Source organism: Carassius auratus, chromosome 26 (genome assembly GCF_003368295.1).
Source record: "Carassius auratus strain Wakin chromosome 26, ASM336829v1, whole genome shotgun sequence".
NCBI classification, from domain to species: Eukaryota; Metazoa; Chordata; class Actinopteri; order Cypriniformes; family Cyprinidae; genus Carassius; species Carassius auratus.
This window is the reverse complement of record NC_039268.1, coordinates 75152-92651: the sequence shown is the minus strand read 5'-3', so window position 1 is coordinate 92651 and position 17500 is coordinate 75152. Positions and strand designations below refer to the sequence as shown.

The following is a 17500-nucleotide window of genomic DNA, read 5'->3' as shown; positions in this document are numbered from 1 at the left end:
TTGACTATGTAAGCGCTTTGAGTGTCTAGAAAAGCGCTATATAAATGTAAAGAATTATTATTATTATTATTATTATTATTGATATTTGAGCGATCAATAACTAATAATAGATTTAGTACAGTGTTCCATAAGAATGAGTCTTAGTTAAAACTCCTAACCAATTATGCTGGACTGTAACAAAGCTGGTCAATGTTTCAAAACCTGCTCTTATATTTTTAAAATGTTATCTATTTTTATTTTTTACGTGTAACGTTAATCCAAATAATGTAATGCAATTTAAATATAATTTGGTTTAATTACCAATTCTGTTTTCAGTTTTATACTCATGACAATGGATCTATGAGGGTAACTGCAGTGTCCGCTACCATGCATTAATTATCAATAATATAAGGCACAGAATTAATTTAGTCATTGTAGGTAAAATAAACAAACAAAATGATTATATGTAAACTTTGTTTTACAGAAAGTCTGGGTGGGCAGAAGTTATATTTCAGTGACCTGTGACCTCTCTTTGCAAACCCAAAGGATCACTTTCCTGACAGCTTTTTTTCTATGCATCAAGATTTATTGTGTAATTTATTGTGTCTGAAGATTTTGACTAAAGTGTGTGGGTGGGTGGGTTTTTGTGTGGATAAATCATGTTCATACTTTAAAGGTGGACATTTGCAACAGCGCTTGTCCCTAAAATTGCTCCAGGAGTATGGTCAGAGACTGTCCTGAATGACATTACGGTGATATTTTTCTAACTGTGTCCACAACTGCTTTTAATTAAAAAAGTAAATTATTGCTGTGGAAAAACATTCATGACTAATAACAGACGATTCAAGACAAAGGCTTTCAAAAAAACTCTGGCGTATTCGTCTTTACAGCATGTAACATGTTACAAGCTAAATAATCGACATGGAAGTGTAATCAATTGCAATTTCTTGCCTATTTGATTTTTGTGTTCCTTTGAATATTGTAGAATGAACTGTATGTTTTTCTGGGAGAGAAGTTTGACTTCACTGAAGTATTTATTTATTTTAAATAAATAATTTTTTAGCTGTATACACTTTCAATTAAATTTAATACCAATGTAATCCTTTTTATTTACACAGATGAACATGAAGAACATTGCAGTAAAAATATAATTCATATCCTTGGAGTGAAACCAGCAGCATGCTGATTTTGTAATGGTTTTGAAGTCTGAGGCTCACCGAGCCTTTATTTATTTGTTCAGAAATTCAGTATAAATAGTATTATTGAAAATTGTAATAATATTTTACAAGAACTTTTCTATTTATATATTTTAATGTAATTTACTTGTAATGGCAAAGTGTATGATCTGCATATAGTCTTCAGTCACCCTCTTTATGAAAGTCAGCAAATCCATGGAGTTGGTTGTGGACTTCAGGAGGAGGCAGCAGTGGATCTACAGCCCACTCATCATTAACAGGACCCCACTGGAGAGAGTAAGGAGCTTCAAACACCTTCAAATGCCCTGCAAAGAGTAGCTGAGCGCATCTCCAGAACATCTCTCCCCTCTCTGCAAGACATCCAAACTAGATATAAATCTAGGAATGTTAAGATCCTCAAAGACTCCACCCACCCTGGAAACCCATAGTTTAATCTGCTACAGTCAGGCAGACACTTCCACAATCTGATGGCAAAAACAGAGAGGCTCAGGAGGAGTTTCTTCCTTCATGTTATCAGACTGCTAAACATGGATATTAAACAAACTGCACTTTATAGACTGGTTGTTTAGGGCTACCCAATAACTGTCTGCACACTGCACTTTTTTGACACAACCTAACTGTGCCGCTCATCCTCACTGCACATTTTTTACATCTCTGCACATCATCTGTGTAGCAGTTTAATAGATTGTGTATTTCATTATTTGTATTTATCTCCTTATTTTTTTCTTATTATTTTTCAGTATAATTTATTATTTGTATTTTATTTTTTGCACCGTCTAAAAAAAGTATGCCAGACCTACATTTCACTGCTTGTTGTGTGTCATATAACTTGTACATGACAAATAAAACCTTGAATCTTGAATGGTGTGGAGTGTTACCTGTGATTGCGTTGGTGATAAAAATGAGATGGAGAAAGGAGCGTCTTAAATTGGACTTTGGTACCATATATATTTTCCTCTTTGGAATGTTTTTATTATTATTTTTTAGTTAATACTTAGTAGTTTGCAGCCTGAACATCCAGAGAAATATCTCCTGCCTGAAGAATTACATTTCGGTTTTCAATGCACTGCAAAATCTTTAACCATACAGTGAGCAGGACGATAGCATCAAAGGTCTTGAAATAACAAAGGTCTTGAAATAGCTAGGGCTTTTCACCAAACAAAAAGTATAATTTGTTTTATTGCTCAAATCAATATTACCTGTGTGCACTTGAGAACACAGTGATATTGGTAGGCACATCTACATGTGCAGAAATATAGGCAGATAATTTATTAAGGAGTTTTAGAATATATCACACATTATAAGCAAGCAATAGTAGGGCTAGTAACTTTACACTGTCTTACGCTGCCACTCTTTCCACCACTCCAATAGCACTAGGCAATAGCACACACACCACCTGTGGTTAGAAGCTTAATAGTTCGTCGTTAGTTTGCTGTGTCGACGTCATTTATTGCGCCGCAGCTGGGCTGTGTTCTATTCAGAGTTATCGACTCTGTGCCCTATTCCTTTAGAATATTTCACCATCCACTTAGAGTGATTTAAAATACTTAAAGTTTTGGTTTAAGTTTATCACATAAATCGCCTTTTTATTATTATTACAAATTCAGTTTGAAACTTTATAGCAGTGTGGCCCTTGAGATTATTCTCCCTGATTAGTCATCAGCTGCTTCCCCTCATTCTGCCTCCTTTCTTTTTCCTTCCTGTCTTTCTTTTTTGGAAAGCCCGATTTGGGCTTTTTGCGCAGCATGATCAGGCTTCAAGGCTCTAGGAGGTCTCCTTCGCAAAGCTGAGAACCTTGAAGTTGATACTTTGCATCCTATTGTATTGGCACCTGATCATCCCATCACCAAACTCATAATACAAGACTATGACAACAGACTTCTTCATACCGGTCCTGAGCGTGTCTTCGCAGAGTTGCGAAGAACTTACTGGATTATCCGAGGTAGACAAGTCGTAAAGAAACATCAACACCAGTGCATAGAATGCACAAAATGGCGCCGTAATCCAGTCAACCCTAAAATGGCTTATCTCCTCCTTTCTGGTCAGCTGGTGTCGATTGCTTCGGACCATTTACCGTAAAGATGGGCAGAAGACATGAAAAACGATGGGGAATCATTTTCAAATGCCTCACCACAAGGTGTATCCACTTAGATCTCCTTCATAATATGGATACTGACTCCTTTCTTATGGCTTTACGACGCTTTGTTGCACGACGAGGCAAACCCTTTGAGTTACTATCTGACTAGGGTATACATTTCAGAGGTGGGAATCGAGAACTCCAAGAAACATTCTCTGCACTTGAGCCAAAAATGAACAGAGTATTTCTTTTCAGCTTAATCCTCCACATGTGCCTCATTTCGGTGGAGCCTGGGAGCGTGAAATATGCTCTATTAAATCCTGTCTTCGAGTAGTACTTAAGGATCAAGTTGTGTCTGAGGAAGTATTGTCTACTGTTCTGGTTGAAGTGGAGGGAATACTCAATTGTGAACCACTTGGGTATGTATCATCAGAAATCTCTGACATAGACCCAATTCGCTTGTTAAGTCTGACGTAACGTAGCAGCGCTTCCGTGTCCAAACGCTCTATCAGTTACCACGAGAAAACAACAAAAGGATCTAATATAAACTCACAATGTTATAGAATACTAGCGAAAAAGTTATAATCGTAACATTTAACTCCATACCGAAGTCCCAGATAGCCAGACAATGAAAATATAAATATAAAAAAAAATATATACAAATTATTTGTGTTTGGGACGATGTGAGCACGGAGACTGTAGTGTATACTGTAAGTTTGAAAGCGTTTAGCTTAAATTATTAATATGAATAAACAGTGCTCATAAACGGCTGCTGAGGTCGTATTCTCAAGTGAAGCGAGTTGAGGCTTGGACCCGGAAACAGCGCTTCTTACGTCATCACTTAACAACCGAATTACTCCAAATCTGTTGCTGATGGGGTGGCGGGATGCCTCTCTTCCTCAAGTGGTTTATGGCGTAAGAAAATTGCTTGGAAAGAGAAAATGGAGACATAGCCAAGTCATAGCTGACCAGTTCTGGAAAAAACTACTTGCCGAGTCTTCAAACCCGTGTGAAATGGCAAAAATCTGCACCAAATCTATCAGTGGGACAAGTAGTTATGGTTTTGGACTCCCAACTGCCACGAGCCCTCTGGCCAGTAGGCAGAGTAAACCAAGTTGTTCCCAGCAGCGACGGAACCGTTAGAATGGTGAATGTAACTTTTGGAAACTGCCTGGACATTTTGTGCTATCACTTTGGTTCCAGTGGGAGCCTGTGCACATGCATTTTCATATAAGTGATGGAGATCAACACTCTCTAGGGGTTCTTCGCTTGTGCCCACGCATCCCCCTTCCAAACGTGAGCCATCTAGCTTAAACCTGAAGAGCCCCTGAATGTTGTCAGACCAGGTCTCGACCTGTCACTTGAACAGTCTCTCTTACTATGCCCAGGCTGGAAGCACGCAAAGCACAGATGTTCTCGCCGGCAATGCGTTACAGTGCAGTGATCTGGAGATTTGCATACTCTACAGAGCTTGCCTTGGGGCTGGTGAGATGGCATTTGGACATTTTGAGACAGTGCACGATCAAGAAGATTAATCAGAGTTCTCATACAATTGTCATCACTATCTATAGTGTGTGGAGTGCTGATTGTGATGTCTGAACATGAGTAGTGACATGTCTTGAAGTAATATGACGCTTAGACTTCGCTGACATCTGCTCTTTCAACTCTGTTTGGTACCCATCAAGCTGTTCTTGTATCTCCTGTGCAGTCCATTTTTCTGGAGCTCTGAAATGGAACACTGAAGCTAGGGTGGAGTCAGGGCAATACTTCACGGACATCATGGCCACTTCTTGACACAGATCTTCCGTTCATCTTCCAAGTCTTTTTAATGCTTCCTCCGCGAGATCCACTGCTTTATTCAACCGCACCCAATACTCAACAGGACCTTCTCATGCTAATGGAACAGTGCCAGAGAAATCAACCAAGGGCATACATGAATAATTGACATCACTATAATGTTGTTTCAGAATGTCTATGATAACCTTTGGGTTCTCAACTGGGTTTATAGCTAAATTACAACGAAGAGTAAGGCCGGTGACACACTGGATGTGTGGCGTAAGCGTCTCAGCTGCGTGGCGTGTCCGTTTTTAGTTCGGCTCCCATGTTAACAGGTTAAAGCTTGCAGATTTTCTGCGTGAGACACGCGTCTCAGGCACGGCTCGAGCCGCGCGGAAAACATGTGCATGCTAGAAATTTCGATTTTCAAATATTGCACCTGTCAAACATAGTCTATTTTGCTGTCAATTGTGGACAGTGTCCTTTATCAGTAGGCTTTATATTTATGCTTAACATGAAGGTGTAGGTGTGTAAAAAAAAAGTTTAAATTGTTGTCATGAAAACAAGAGCCTGGTCTATCGGCAGCCTCCCTCTATGTCACCTACAGCAGCAGCAGCGCACCAGCGACGCGTCAGGCATGCTTCTGGTGTGTAAAGACACAGAAAACGCGAAGGAGCCGCCACGCTACCATATACATATAAACACACAAACACAAATTCAGTCAGTTTCATGTGAATGAGCGACCCCTTGAGGGTCATCATGTGCAGAATTTAAAAATATATATATTTTGACCTTTCAATCACTCACTGTGGTCATAGCAATGTGGAGGTATATCAGTGGCATAACTTGAGAGGTTGAAAATCTGAAGTTGAGAACCTGTCATATTAACATTCGTATTTGTAAGTTGAAATTTACACTCACAGCTCTGATGTGAAAAGCTGAATCTTTCAATTTGAAAACACAGACAATGATAAAAACACCCGTGTTTTGAATTGGAAGTTGTAGATTAATAGTTCAATATGTGTAGAATGACATTCACATAAATAAAATTACATATACAAATGTTAACGACATATTTACTTTTGCACTTTACTTCAGTTTCGCTGCACAACATCAAGTCAGCACTTACAACCTCTGCTCGACAGTAATGAACCTTTTAAAATGCAGCATTAAAAAAGCTTATAAAAATCGAGTGTTTGATAATGTCCACATTTACATTAAAAGGCAAAAGCTAAAAAATAAGCAGTAATGCTACTGGAGTAGAGCTAAATACATATATTTTTTAAACCTCATCTAGTGGACATCTAGCCATCTAGTGGTTAAACAATGATATTACATATGAATATTATCTTTCTGGCCACCAAACGAAAAAAAAACTCTCCCACAGGCTTCATGGGTGGTGCCTTACGGCGCACCTCCGCCCAGCTGCAGCGTTTGACACGCTCCATCAGCCCACAACCATCCTTTGCTGACGCAGAGGATGAGGAAGAGAAGAGCATGGGGAGGAGCACGGGAACGGACGGATCAATGCCATCTGGACTCGGGCTGGACACCACCCAGAGCACCATCTGCAGCTGTGGAGGACTCATCAACACCTGTCCCCCGCTGTCCGGTGTGGAGTTCCACACGCAAGGTGAGAGAGATGGAAGAGATGAAGAGAAAGATGAGAAGATGATGGAAATGCCAAAGATCCCACCACCCACAGCACAGACATCTGCAGGGAGGAGAAGTCCTCTCACTCTGGGACGAGTCAAGTCTCATTTCTGTACCTCAGATGCAACCAACCGCTCTGTGCCCGACATCTTCTCTTTTCAGCCAATCAGTGACCCAGTAAAGGTCATGACCCCAAGACCACAACCGACCAACAGCAAAGCAGAAGTAGTGTCTTTACTGAATCCCATCGCTTGAAGTCTCCACACTCCCACAGAATTCAGAAAGAAAGCAGATGCTGGCAGACTCACAATTGCTGGTCAAACTCAATGTCAGTGTGTAGGTTAAGATCAAAGGGTCAGGAAGTAAGGTCAAACAGTGACCAAATACACCAATGTTGAGAAACATGATCGTATTTATATTTTTATACAATTATACATTCAATCAAAAAGTGTGGATGCTCTTGTCTGAAGATTATTGACCTTTTAAACTCTATTTTTAGACTTAAAGGTCCCCTTCTTCGTGATTCCATGTTTTAAACTTTAGTTAATGTGTAATGTTGTTGTTAGAGTATAAATAATATCTGTAAAATTCTAAAGCTCAAAGTTCAATGCCAAGGGAGATATTTGATTTAACAGAATTCGCCTACAAAAAACGACCCGTTTGGACTACAGCCCTCTAGTTCCTGCAGTAATGACGTCACTAAAACAGTTTTTTGACTAACCTCCGCCCACATGAATTCACAAAAAGGGGCGTGGCCTTGTTGCGCTCCAACGGAGAAGAAGGAAGAGACAGGCGGCAAGGAAGTCGACAGGAAGTTGAAGTCGGCTGTGTGCTGCCATCTTGTAGCAGAACTTCACTTGCGTTAGCATTCCCATTGACTCCCATTCATTCTGGCGTCACTTTGACAGTGAATAACTTTACATCTGAGGCGTTTAAAGACTCCGTTTGTCCATTATTTATTTCTAAAGATACACATCAATGTATAAAGGGCTCCATTACCTTCTATGTTACATTATGGCCCCGTAGAAACAGTTTTTGTAAAAAATAGGCTAATGATTGCGTCATAACCACTCGTCTCTCTGTCGCATTACCGTACAGACAGGAGGAGAAGCTCGCAGGCAATTAACTTAATATGGCGTACTGGCTTTACATTTTAAAATACTATACAAAATAATTAATCAGAATACTTACTCCTGCTCACTCACGCCAAAGAACTCCCCACTCAAGCTCGCCGTCTCTGCAAGATTAACGATGGCAGTTTGCACGCACAGCTACTAGAAGATTTACATCTGGCAGACAGGTTGCTGACGTCGTCAAGCTTAGTTTGAAACGCTGTTATTTTCATCTCTGAGTCCAATCATCTTTGTTTGGGCTTCCCAGGGACGGCTGTACTTGGAGATTAATGGTTACAATTTATGTTTAACTTGGTTCCGGAAAATTATAATTCACATGTAAAACTATGTGCAGCAAATTTTGCTGAGGACAGCTTGCTGAGGACAACTTTCTCAATCAGTTTAATGCCGAATTCGCACAAAGATTATTCTTGAAAGATGGAGCAGTTCCTTCTTTGTCTGGAGAAGGCGTTGTTTATGTACCACAACTGGTAAGTGTATTTTATTATTTAAGTTGGTGCGTTTAACAGTTTCTGTAAACTTATTACACAAAGGGCAACGCTGTTTAGCTTTGTTAACTAGATGTTAGGGCTGTGCAGAAAAACGAATGTGATGTTCATGCGCATCTCGTCAGTAAAAGGACTCCTGTGATTATAAGTACATTTCCAGCACGTATGTTCTAGTCCAATCAGTTAGCAGGAGGTCAGCCTGCTCTCAGCTGCTGTCGAATCACAACACAGGAACCGCTGGCCCAATCAGAACTTGTTACGTATTTCTGAAGGAGGGACTTATGACAGTGAAAACAGCGGTATAAAGATAGGTGAATTGTGTGAAAAATAATGTGTTTTTTTACACGCGAAACATGAACACATGTTATATTGCACACTGTAAACACAATCAAAGCTTCAAAAAAGCGCGTAAAATGGGACCTTTAAAGTGATCATGTGACAGAACAATGATAATCAGCACTAAAAATTTATTTTTCTAGTTTCTTGAAAATAAATCGAGTGCATGTCTAGTAAAAATAACAACATGTGACAAAAAACAATCATGTAAATAATAAATATGACACAGGCACTGCTTTTATAAATTTGTATAATAGCATTCAGATGATTATTAGGTTTGATAGTGATCCAAACTGTAATGATGGAAATGATCCTCATGTGGGCAGTATAGCAGCATTGTAAGGCTTCTGGTGCTTTTTGATCCATAAGAGCAATATAAAAAATAAACAACATATTAATAAACAAATAAAGCTAGACACAGTTATTCTTCATATTACATACTTTACAACTGAATGAAGTCTGCAGTTTGTAGTCGTACAATAGGAATAGAAAGAACTCAGATTAATAAAATGTAATAAAAGTTTTAATTCAGTTTTCCAGCTTTCAATTATTCCACAACAGGATTCACTTACAGAAATGTTTCATGACCTCATTATCAAGGTTATAAACCATTGTTATTAAATCATCATATTGTTCTAACAGTAAGTCAAGTTATTTAAAAATAAGCATAAGTTTTATTGAATGAAATTAGGAGCCACTATGCACATTTTTATATATTTTTTGTTAGACACTGAAACATGAAAGTGTTAAACTTCTATAGATACTAGGAAATTATATATTTTAATAATAATTTAAAAAAAGCATCGCTTTTTACTTTCTTTGTCTTCACACATCACTGTTCATAGAAAAATTCTGAATATTTTGTCAAATGCAATAATAAAGCACAAAGAACTTTGACAGATACAGAAAAAGAGAAATCAATAGTCGTTTATCACAGATTATTTTCACAAGGGTCTGGGAGATCAGGCAAGCGTCTCAAGCATTGGTAGACTTTCAGTGAAACAATTAAGGCAACAATCTGGAAAAAAGGGTTGAAACTGAATTATGAATACACATAGTCAAGAAGTGATTATTATTTTGAATATGATGCCTTCAGGGAAATAAGGCTCTCTCAAAACACCATGAGATCCATCAAAAAAAAAATTGTTAAAAGTTTGGGTATTTCAAGGGTCACATATTATTATTACCTCTATAATGCCGATCAGAAATGACAAAGCTCCAGATATGGGTATATTTTCGTCAAACAGCACATGAATGCAGCCCCTCATGTTCTAAAACAGAAATTGAATATGTTCGTTTATGTATGCTTTTATCATCTTTTTACTGTATTTTTGGCACAATGAGACAGTACCTCTCCCTTAGCTTTGTCTTTTCCACATATTGGATTTGGATCATTACTGCAGCATTGTGTGGGATAGTTTGATGTTTTCTTCACAAAAGCTGAACTTGTGAAGTCATCATAGCCTTTGTATCCACAGCATTTCAGCTAAAAAAAAATGAAAACTAATATTTATAAGTTTGAACTGACATGCATGCGTGCTAGTCTTACCTTGGTCATAGTATTATTCCATATGTCAGTGATTGATTGCTCCTGGCCATATTTCGTCTTAAGACTTTCAACGAATTTGACCTCTAAGCTGCTCAATGCATTTTCCTTCTGTTGACCAGAAAAAGAAAAGTAGGTTGGCCAAGGGTACATTTCGAGAGAGAAAAAAGTGACATTGTAATGTTGATTTGTCCTTTTGATTTGATCAGAAAGAGTCAGAGTGTCAAAAAAGAAAATACAAAAAAATTGAATAAATGTAAAAAATTGCAAATGCTATCAAAACTTATTTTGATAAACTTACATTTAAAATTATTTTGAAATAATAAAGCAGGAAACTTGTTATATTTTGATAAAAGGTTTGAATATCTGTAATAAACCATGCCTCCTGTGTAATGTCAAACATTAGAAATATAAAATATAACTTATAACATAAATGTGCTTGTGTTTGTATGTATGTATTATCAGGGGCCGTACAAGCCATAATTCATTCTGGCACTATCACACACTAACATTCTCCTTTCATCCTTTCACATACCTTTTTTGGTATCTATTACTTCCTGTTTAAGCAGGAAGTCACTGTTATATAAGGAAATACCTGTACAAGACTTGTGCTGCGTCTCAGTGTGCCTACTTATACTACATCCTTACAGTATGTACTCTTTTGGTGAAGAAAGTATACACTTTTTGAGTGCGTAGTAGAAGAGTATAGGCAAGCTCTGGGACATACTATCCTGTCACACAACTGCGTCTATAATCTTGTCACAGTTAACATCCTCCACATTGCATTTCATTTAACTTCCTACTGTATTGGAGAGAAAAGTAGCAGCACAATGATCTTCCAGTAGCGGGTCTTTCATGCCAAGAACTCTGCTCATATTTTATGCTAATGATGCTTTTAAAAGTTAACGACCAAACGGATGTTTATAAAAGTTGACATTTCAGTTGCAGATGAAATATAACACAGATAACGTTAAATATATATATATATATATTTCCAGGTTAATATTATTATTATAATTAAATAGGTTGTTGAATATTACTAACTCAAACATTTTTGTCTAAGTCAATCAATCAATCATGACGTGAAGTTTACTTCCGATGGAGAGCTTCTGGGACATTGACAGACAGCACGTCCCAGCAAGTTCATTTGGAGTTCTTTTTTATTAATTAATTTATTTAGTCAAACTTACATTCACTGATGCTGGAGTTAGATTTTAGAAAGAAAACTTTCAATCCTGTTTAATGTTGCTGCTAAAGTTTTGAGAACTTTGACCTTGTGGACATTTTTAGGTCCCCGCTGAGGAAACCGGTTTACACATCTTACAGAATGATGTTTTCCATGATGGCGAAATTAGCATTGTTCTCCAGACTCTCTCTAATAAGTGAGTTGAAGTGTTGTAACTGTATAGTGTTAAGGTTTTTCTTGTGCATCAGCAAAAAGCATTTTTGTGTATTTGTTATAGAGATTGTTTTGTCAATAAATGTAGAGGGTTTCCCATTTTGTGTTTTTGCTTTGATTGTAACTAAGAGGTTATTATTATTTAATATACTAAATTTAAATTTCATTGCAAGAACATTGAAGTATATTTTAGTTCACATTAATTGCTTATTCAGAAGTACATATCTACCATATTTCAAATCACATATAAAATATACTTAAGTCCCACTTAAGTTGTTCAAAAAATCACTCAAAGGTTCAACTTATTCCATTTAATATAACTTTTAAATGTGATACACTTTAAATGAATTACAAATACAATGTACTTAAGCAGCGAAAATAACATATTTAATTAGCATTTATGTGTGTTCTTTTAAAGTAAATTATTTCCGCAATAAGTGCACTTTATAAAAGTATACTTAAGTGCACTTCTTTTTTTTACAAGGGCGGAGACATTTTCTTTAAGTATTTCGACCATCGCAAACAATACATTTGTTCTGTCGGTTACAGTATATTTTTCTGCTTGCGTGACTATTCTCTCTTCTTTGTGTCTGTCTTTCAGATAATAATATATCATGATGATCACTAGATTTGTGTTAAACTGCATCCTGTCAGGAATAACCTGCCCACGCTGTTTTTACCCGGTCGTTTTTGATTACTGTCAATATAAATGCTGGCATTGCAAGATATTGAAAAACAAACAAAACAATTTAAAAATAAATAAACAGCAAATCTTCAGTTTTGGAAATGAACAGGACCTGTCCTGGTGCCCCTGATCGCGCCTGAGCTGCCTTCTGTTTCCACATACATTCTTCACTTACATGCACATATCTTCTTAAGACATACATTTTATATTTGTATGTGAAAGGAGAAGGTATGTGTGTGAGAGTGCCTGAATAAATTATGGCTTGCACGGACAACTCATAATCTATACATACATACACACACACTTAAAAATATACATTAAAAAAATACTAATAATAATAATAAAAAAAAAAAAAAAAAAAAAAAAAAATATATATATATATATATATATATATATATATATATATAATTTTTATTTTTATTTTTTTTTATTACCACAGAATTTGGAAGGAGGATAAAAACTGCTGCCATGACCTGGAGGATGAAGATGATAAGCACAACGAGGAAGAACTGAAATGAGAGTAAAAAGAACAGGCAAATTAAAACATTTGGCTTATACTTGTATATTTTATTATTTGACACTTACGACCAAGAGCATCCAGCTTTTTTTCTTCAAAGTGCCACAAAAGCCAATCAAACCCATCAGAGCGAAGATGCAGCCCACAGCAATCAGCAGTGGGGCACCCATGGACAGGATCTTGGTGAATGTAGTACCATCAACGGTTTTTAACACTTCAGATGGTTTTTTGGTTATTTGTGACCATATACCGAATCCTGCAGTCGCACCCCCACCCAACTACAGTGTGTGAAAGAAAAAATGTTTATAATTTATTTGTTTGTGGACTACTCACTCATTATTTACCAGATAACATTCACTTACAGTTAGGAAGCTGTAGAAGGTGGAAACCAGCTTTAAACATCTTGTCACCTTCATGTTGTTGATGTTGTTATCTGTGGTTTCAAGTGTGAAAAAGAGATTTTCAAGATACTACTGGTCAAATACTACTCCACTACAAGTAAACGTTGTAAAGACAGGTTTTTTACTTAATTAAAAGACCGAAAAGTACATGCTTTTGAAAGTATTATGTATCAAAATTAAAACGTTTTATTTGTCACATTGTAGTACTTACAATACCTTTTGCCACTAATGCAACCGACTGAATACAATGAATTCTTATATAGTCCCAATTTCGACTCCAAAGTTGTAAAAATTTTAAGTAAAACAATTTGGCCTTTGTGATAATTTAACCTACTTATTAATCATTTGCTTGCAATAAATAAATAAATAAATAAAATAAAACTAAAAAAGAAAAAAACAAAAATTATATATATTAATGTGCAGTGTTTAGACACTAAAATAATGTTCAGATTTATTTTCTTCCTTGACCAGTTTTAGCAGCAACATACCAGTCGGCCTGAGTAGTAAGGTTCCCTATCTGTAAGTCACTATGAGTTAATGTTGAACGACATATGGGGTCTTACTTAGGAGCCCAATCATCTCTGAGTTTAAGGCAAGGCAAGGCAAGGCAAGTTTATTTATATAGCACATTTCGTACACAATGGTAATTCAAAGTGCTTTACATAAAAGAAAGTAAAATAATCATGAATAAAAAAATAACAAATATAAAACAAGCAATTTTAAAACTTTTAAAATGATTAAAACATTTAAAAACAGTTAGAAAATTATAAGAAGAAAAAAACAGTGAAGATATAGTGCAATCTGTTCAGACATTGCACAGTGCTCATTCAATAAATGCACAGCTAAACAGATGGGTTTTGAGTCTAGATATAAATGTGACTAGTATTTTAGCACATCTGATCTCTTCTGGAAGCTGATTCCAGCTGCGGGCAGCATAGTAACTAAAGGAGGACTCCCCTTGTTTTGTGTGATCCCTTGGTATTTCTAACTGACTTGATCCTAGTGATCTGAGTGCTCTGTTAGGTTTATATTCAGTGAACGTATCTGCAATATATTTCGGTCCTAGGTCATTTAGTGACTTATATACGAGTAAAAGTACTTTAAAATCAATCCTAAATGTAACTGGAAGCCAATGTAAGGACCTGAGGACTGGTGTGATATGCTCAGATCTTCTGGTTCTGGATGAGCTGCAGCTGTCTAATGGTCTTTTTGGGAAGGCCAGTGAGGAGCCCATTACAATAGTCCACCCTGCTGGTGATAAAGGCATGAACAAGTTTCTCCAAGTCTTGGCTGGAAACAAAACATCTAATTCTTGCAATGTTTTTTAAATGATAGTATGCTGATTTGGTTACTGCTTTGACATGACTACTGAAACTAAGGTCTGTCTCCAGAATCACACCAAGATTCCTGACTTGATTTTTAGTTGTTTGACCCCTAGAGTAAAGGTATGCATTCACCTTGAACACCTTGGTTTGTCAGTCTCTCAACAGTGGCAAAAAGAGTACAAGTGTTATTTAAGTTACTGTTTATAAGGTTTGAGAAGAAATTCTGTCTAGCTGTGGCTTGTTTCACATTAAAAGCATGACGGCTCTCTTTATAGATGCTATAGTGAATTTCAAGTTTCGTCTTCCTCCACATTCGCTCGGCTTTTCTGCATTGTCTTTTCATAGTCTGAACTGCTGTTGATCTTCTCCAAACTGATTTCTGTCTGTTTTCTTACTGACTATTATTGGTGCAATATCATCAATAACATTCTTAACTTTTGAGTTGAAGGAATCAAGGAGAATATCAACAGAGTCTGAAGAAATGCTTGATGTTAAAGATATAGCCTCCATAAATAGTACACTTGTGTTCTCATTTATGCATCTCCTTCTGACAGAGACAGATCTAGATTCAGTGGTAGCAGAGATCAATATATCAAATAAAATACAGAAGTGATCAGATAGTGCTATGTCCTTAGTAACAATGGATGAAATGTTTAGACCCCTACTGATGATTAGATCCAGAGTGTGTCCACCTTTGTGTGTGGGTCCATGCACATGCTGAATCAGGTCAAAAGTGTTTAAGAACCGTTATCATTTCTTTTGTAGTTTTGTTTTCTGCATTATCTATGTGAATATTAAAATCCCCTGCAATTGCAAAACAGTCAAACGCTGGGGAAATTATTGATAACATTTCTGTGACCTCTTCAACAAAGGCTGGAGAGTATTTTGGAGGCCTGTAAATAATAATAAACAGAATGCGTGGGGCACCTTTCAGCACGATCCCTAGATATTCGAAAGACAAGTACTGACCAAATGACACTTGCTTGCATTGATAGACATCTTTAAATAGAGAAGCTACACCCCCACCTCTCCTAACAGTCCTGCAAACACTCATGTAAGTGAAGTTAGGAGGGGCTGCTTCATTTAGGATTGTTGCACTGCAGCTGTCTTCTAGCCATGTTTCATTTAGAAACATAAAATCCAGATTGTTTGTGGTTTAAGAGAAAACGTATGGCGTTATTTTTTAGTCAATAGTTATGAGCATGTAAGACATGCTCACGAGCACATTATGTTATTTCACACGCGCAAAAATGAACCTTCAGCTGGCATGATAAAAGTACTCATGCACAAATTCAACAACTGAGAGGTGTACATGTAGCTGTGAGCGAGCGCCTGGCATACTCTCATAGGTTAACTCTGCTTGTACAGTGGAATCCTGCTCGCGCGCAGCGGGCTTCTGCTCGCGGAGTTACATATTTTCTAACTGAATCATAACATAATTGTTTTCACATGTACTTTTACATGTGAAAACAATTATGTTATGATTCAGTTAACCTAAAGTTAGTTGTCTAAGATGCAGTTTTTAAAGATTAAAAGTTTTAAAATGAGTGTTGGGCGATCAGCCTCACAAGTGTTGGCTAAGGCGTTAGCTACAGAACGAATAGGCTAGCTAGTTACGTTACTTGTTGCTCAAAAATATGTAACGTTAATGTTAACTTAACAAAATGTATACATCGATGGTAATTGATTTAACTATGATCTGCACAGCATTTTATACGTGCAGAGACAATTTATGTATATTAGAAAACTCATTCTAATTCATTCCCACTCTGAATTCCCACATTCTTCGGTGGTAACTTAACCAACTCCGTGCTTCCTGTAATGAGAGCTGTCAATCAAGGTACAAGGATGTCCCTGTGTGAAAGTGACCAATCATAAGAGGGACAGTGACCTCCTTGGTTTCCGCCCCCAAATTGTCAAAAGTCATGTAGACTCGAGGGAGCAGAAATCAGCTGAGCGAGCAGAAATCCACTGCGTGCGAGCAGGATTCCACTGTACAAGCAGCTACATGTACACCTTTCGGTTGTTGAATTTGTGTGCGAGTACTTTTATCATGCCAGCTCAAGGTTCATTTTTGCGCGTGTGAAATAACATAATGTGCTCGTTAGCATGTCTTACACGCTCATAACTTTTGCCTAAAAAATAATGCCATAAAAACGCCAGTGAAAATCCAATCTCCTCAGCATAAAACCTGAAGAGTTGATGCACCTGTTGCCTATTTATACCCACTTGTATGGAGAGTGGCTCAGGTATGCAAGATCCACTAGCCAATTTTCAATGGCATTTTTTCTTAAACTGAGAGATGATTGGCCTCCCAAGTGAGTGTCGGTCGACATAACGCCTGAGTTCCCTCCATCAGGGAATGAGGGTTACATACTGTATGAGAAATTTTTTTATACATTGTAATAGCAACCATTTTTGATGGATATATTAGCCTACCATTTGTATTGCCATATTTTAACAAATATAAAACTATAGTTACTATAATCAAACAATTTTCAAATGTGCAGTTACTGTAATTTTACTACAAATAAGTGAAAGAATAGTATGTGGATACTGTGATTTACCGTTTACCCCCCTGGGGTACAGTACTCAATTAAATGTACTTTTGTTACTGTCCAGCTCCTGTCAGTTTCTAAGTTGTAAATTCTTGACTAGATAAATTAACTAGCTGATGGTCATATATCAACACTTGTTAGTAAATGAAACATTGTTATATATTTAGTTTGATCTGCTAGTGGTGAGTCAATTCCATTTATTTCACAGTCACTTTCTATAACTCTCATTTGATGAACTTGCAACCTACAGAATTCAGATTTACAGACAGAAGGACATACTCACATCAGTGTGATGCAGCCTGGCAGATCAGCAGCAACGTCAAACAATCTCTGAGTGGAGAAGTGATTCTGGCATAAAAGTCATGGCAGCTCTTAAATGTTCTAACCACATCCACCCTTATAGAATGAGGTCACACTTTTTTTCCATGCTT

The 17500-nt window shown here is 37.0% G+C and overlaps 1 protein-coding gene across 1 annotated transcript; it reads right to left on the bottom strand.

The window, feature by feature from the left end:
- Positions 1-9136: 9136 nt before the first annotated feature.
- On the bottom strand, positions 9137-13316 carry LOC113044737 (tetraspanin-1-like). Its single transcript, XM_026204914.1, has 7 exons — positions 13148-13316; positions 12854-13063; positions 12703-12777; positions 10188-10295; positions 9990-10124; positions 9826-9909; positions 9137-9656 (listed from the first exon to the last, which is right to left on the bottom strand). The coding sequence occupies exons 1-7, from the start codon at positions 13199-13201 to the stop codon at positions 9570-9572; spliced, it is 753 nt and encodes a 250-aa protein (XP_026060699.1). The 5' UTR covers positions 13202-13316; the 3' UTR covers positions 9137-9569.
- Positions 13317-17500: the final 4184 nt, after the last annotated feature.

Excerpts from the sequence above, each read along its gene's own strand:
- LOC113044737 (XM_026204914.1), bottom strand. The coding sequence starts at position 13,201 with ATGAAGGTGACAAGATGTTTAAAGCTGGTTTCCACCTTCTACAGCTTC. Across the intron at positions 13,064-13,147 it reads CCTTCTACAGCTTCCTAACT|TTGGGTGGGGGTGCGACTGC; the intron begins GTAAGTGAATGT and ends CACACACTGTAG. Across the intron at positions 10,296-12,702 it reads TCCTCCTTCCAAATTCTGTG|AAGGAAAATGCATTGAGCAG; the intron begins GTAATAAAAAAA and ends TCTGGTCAACAG.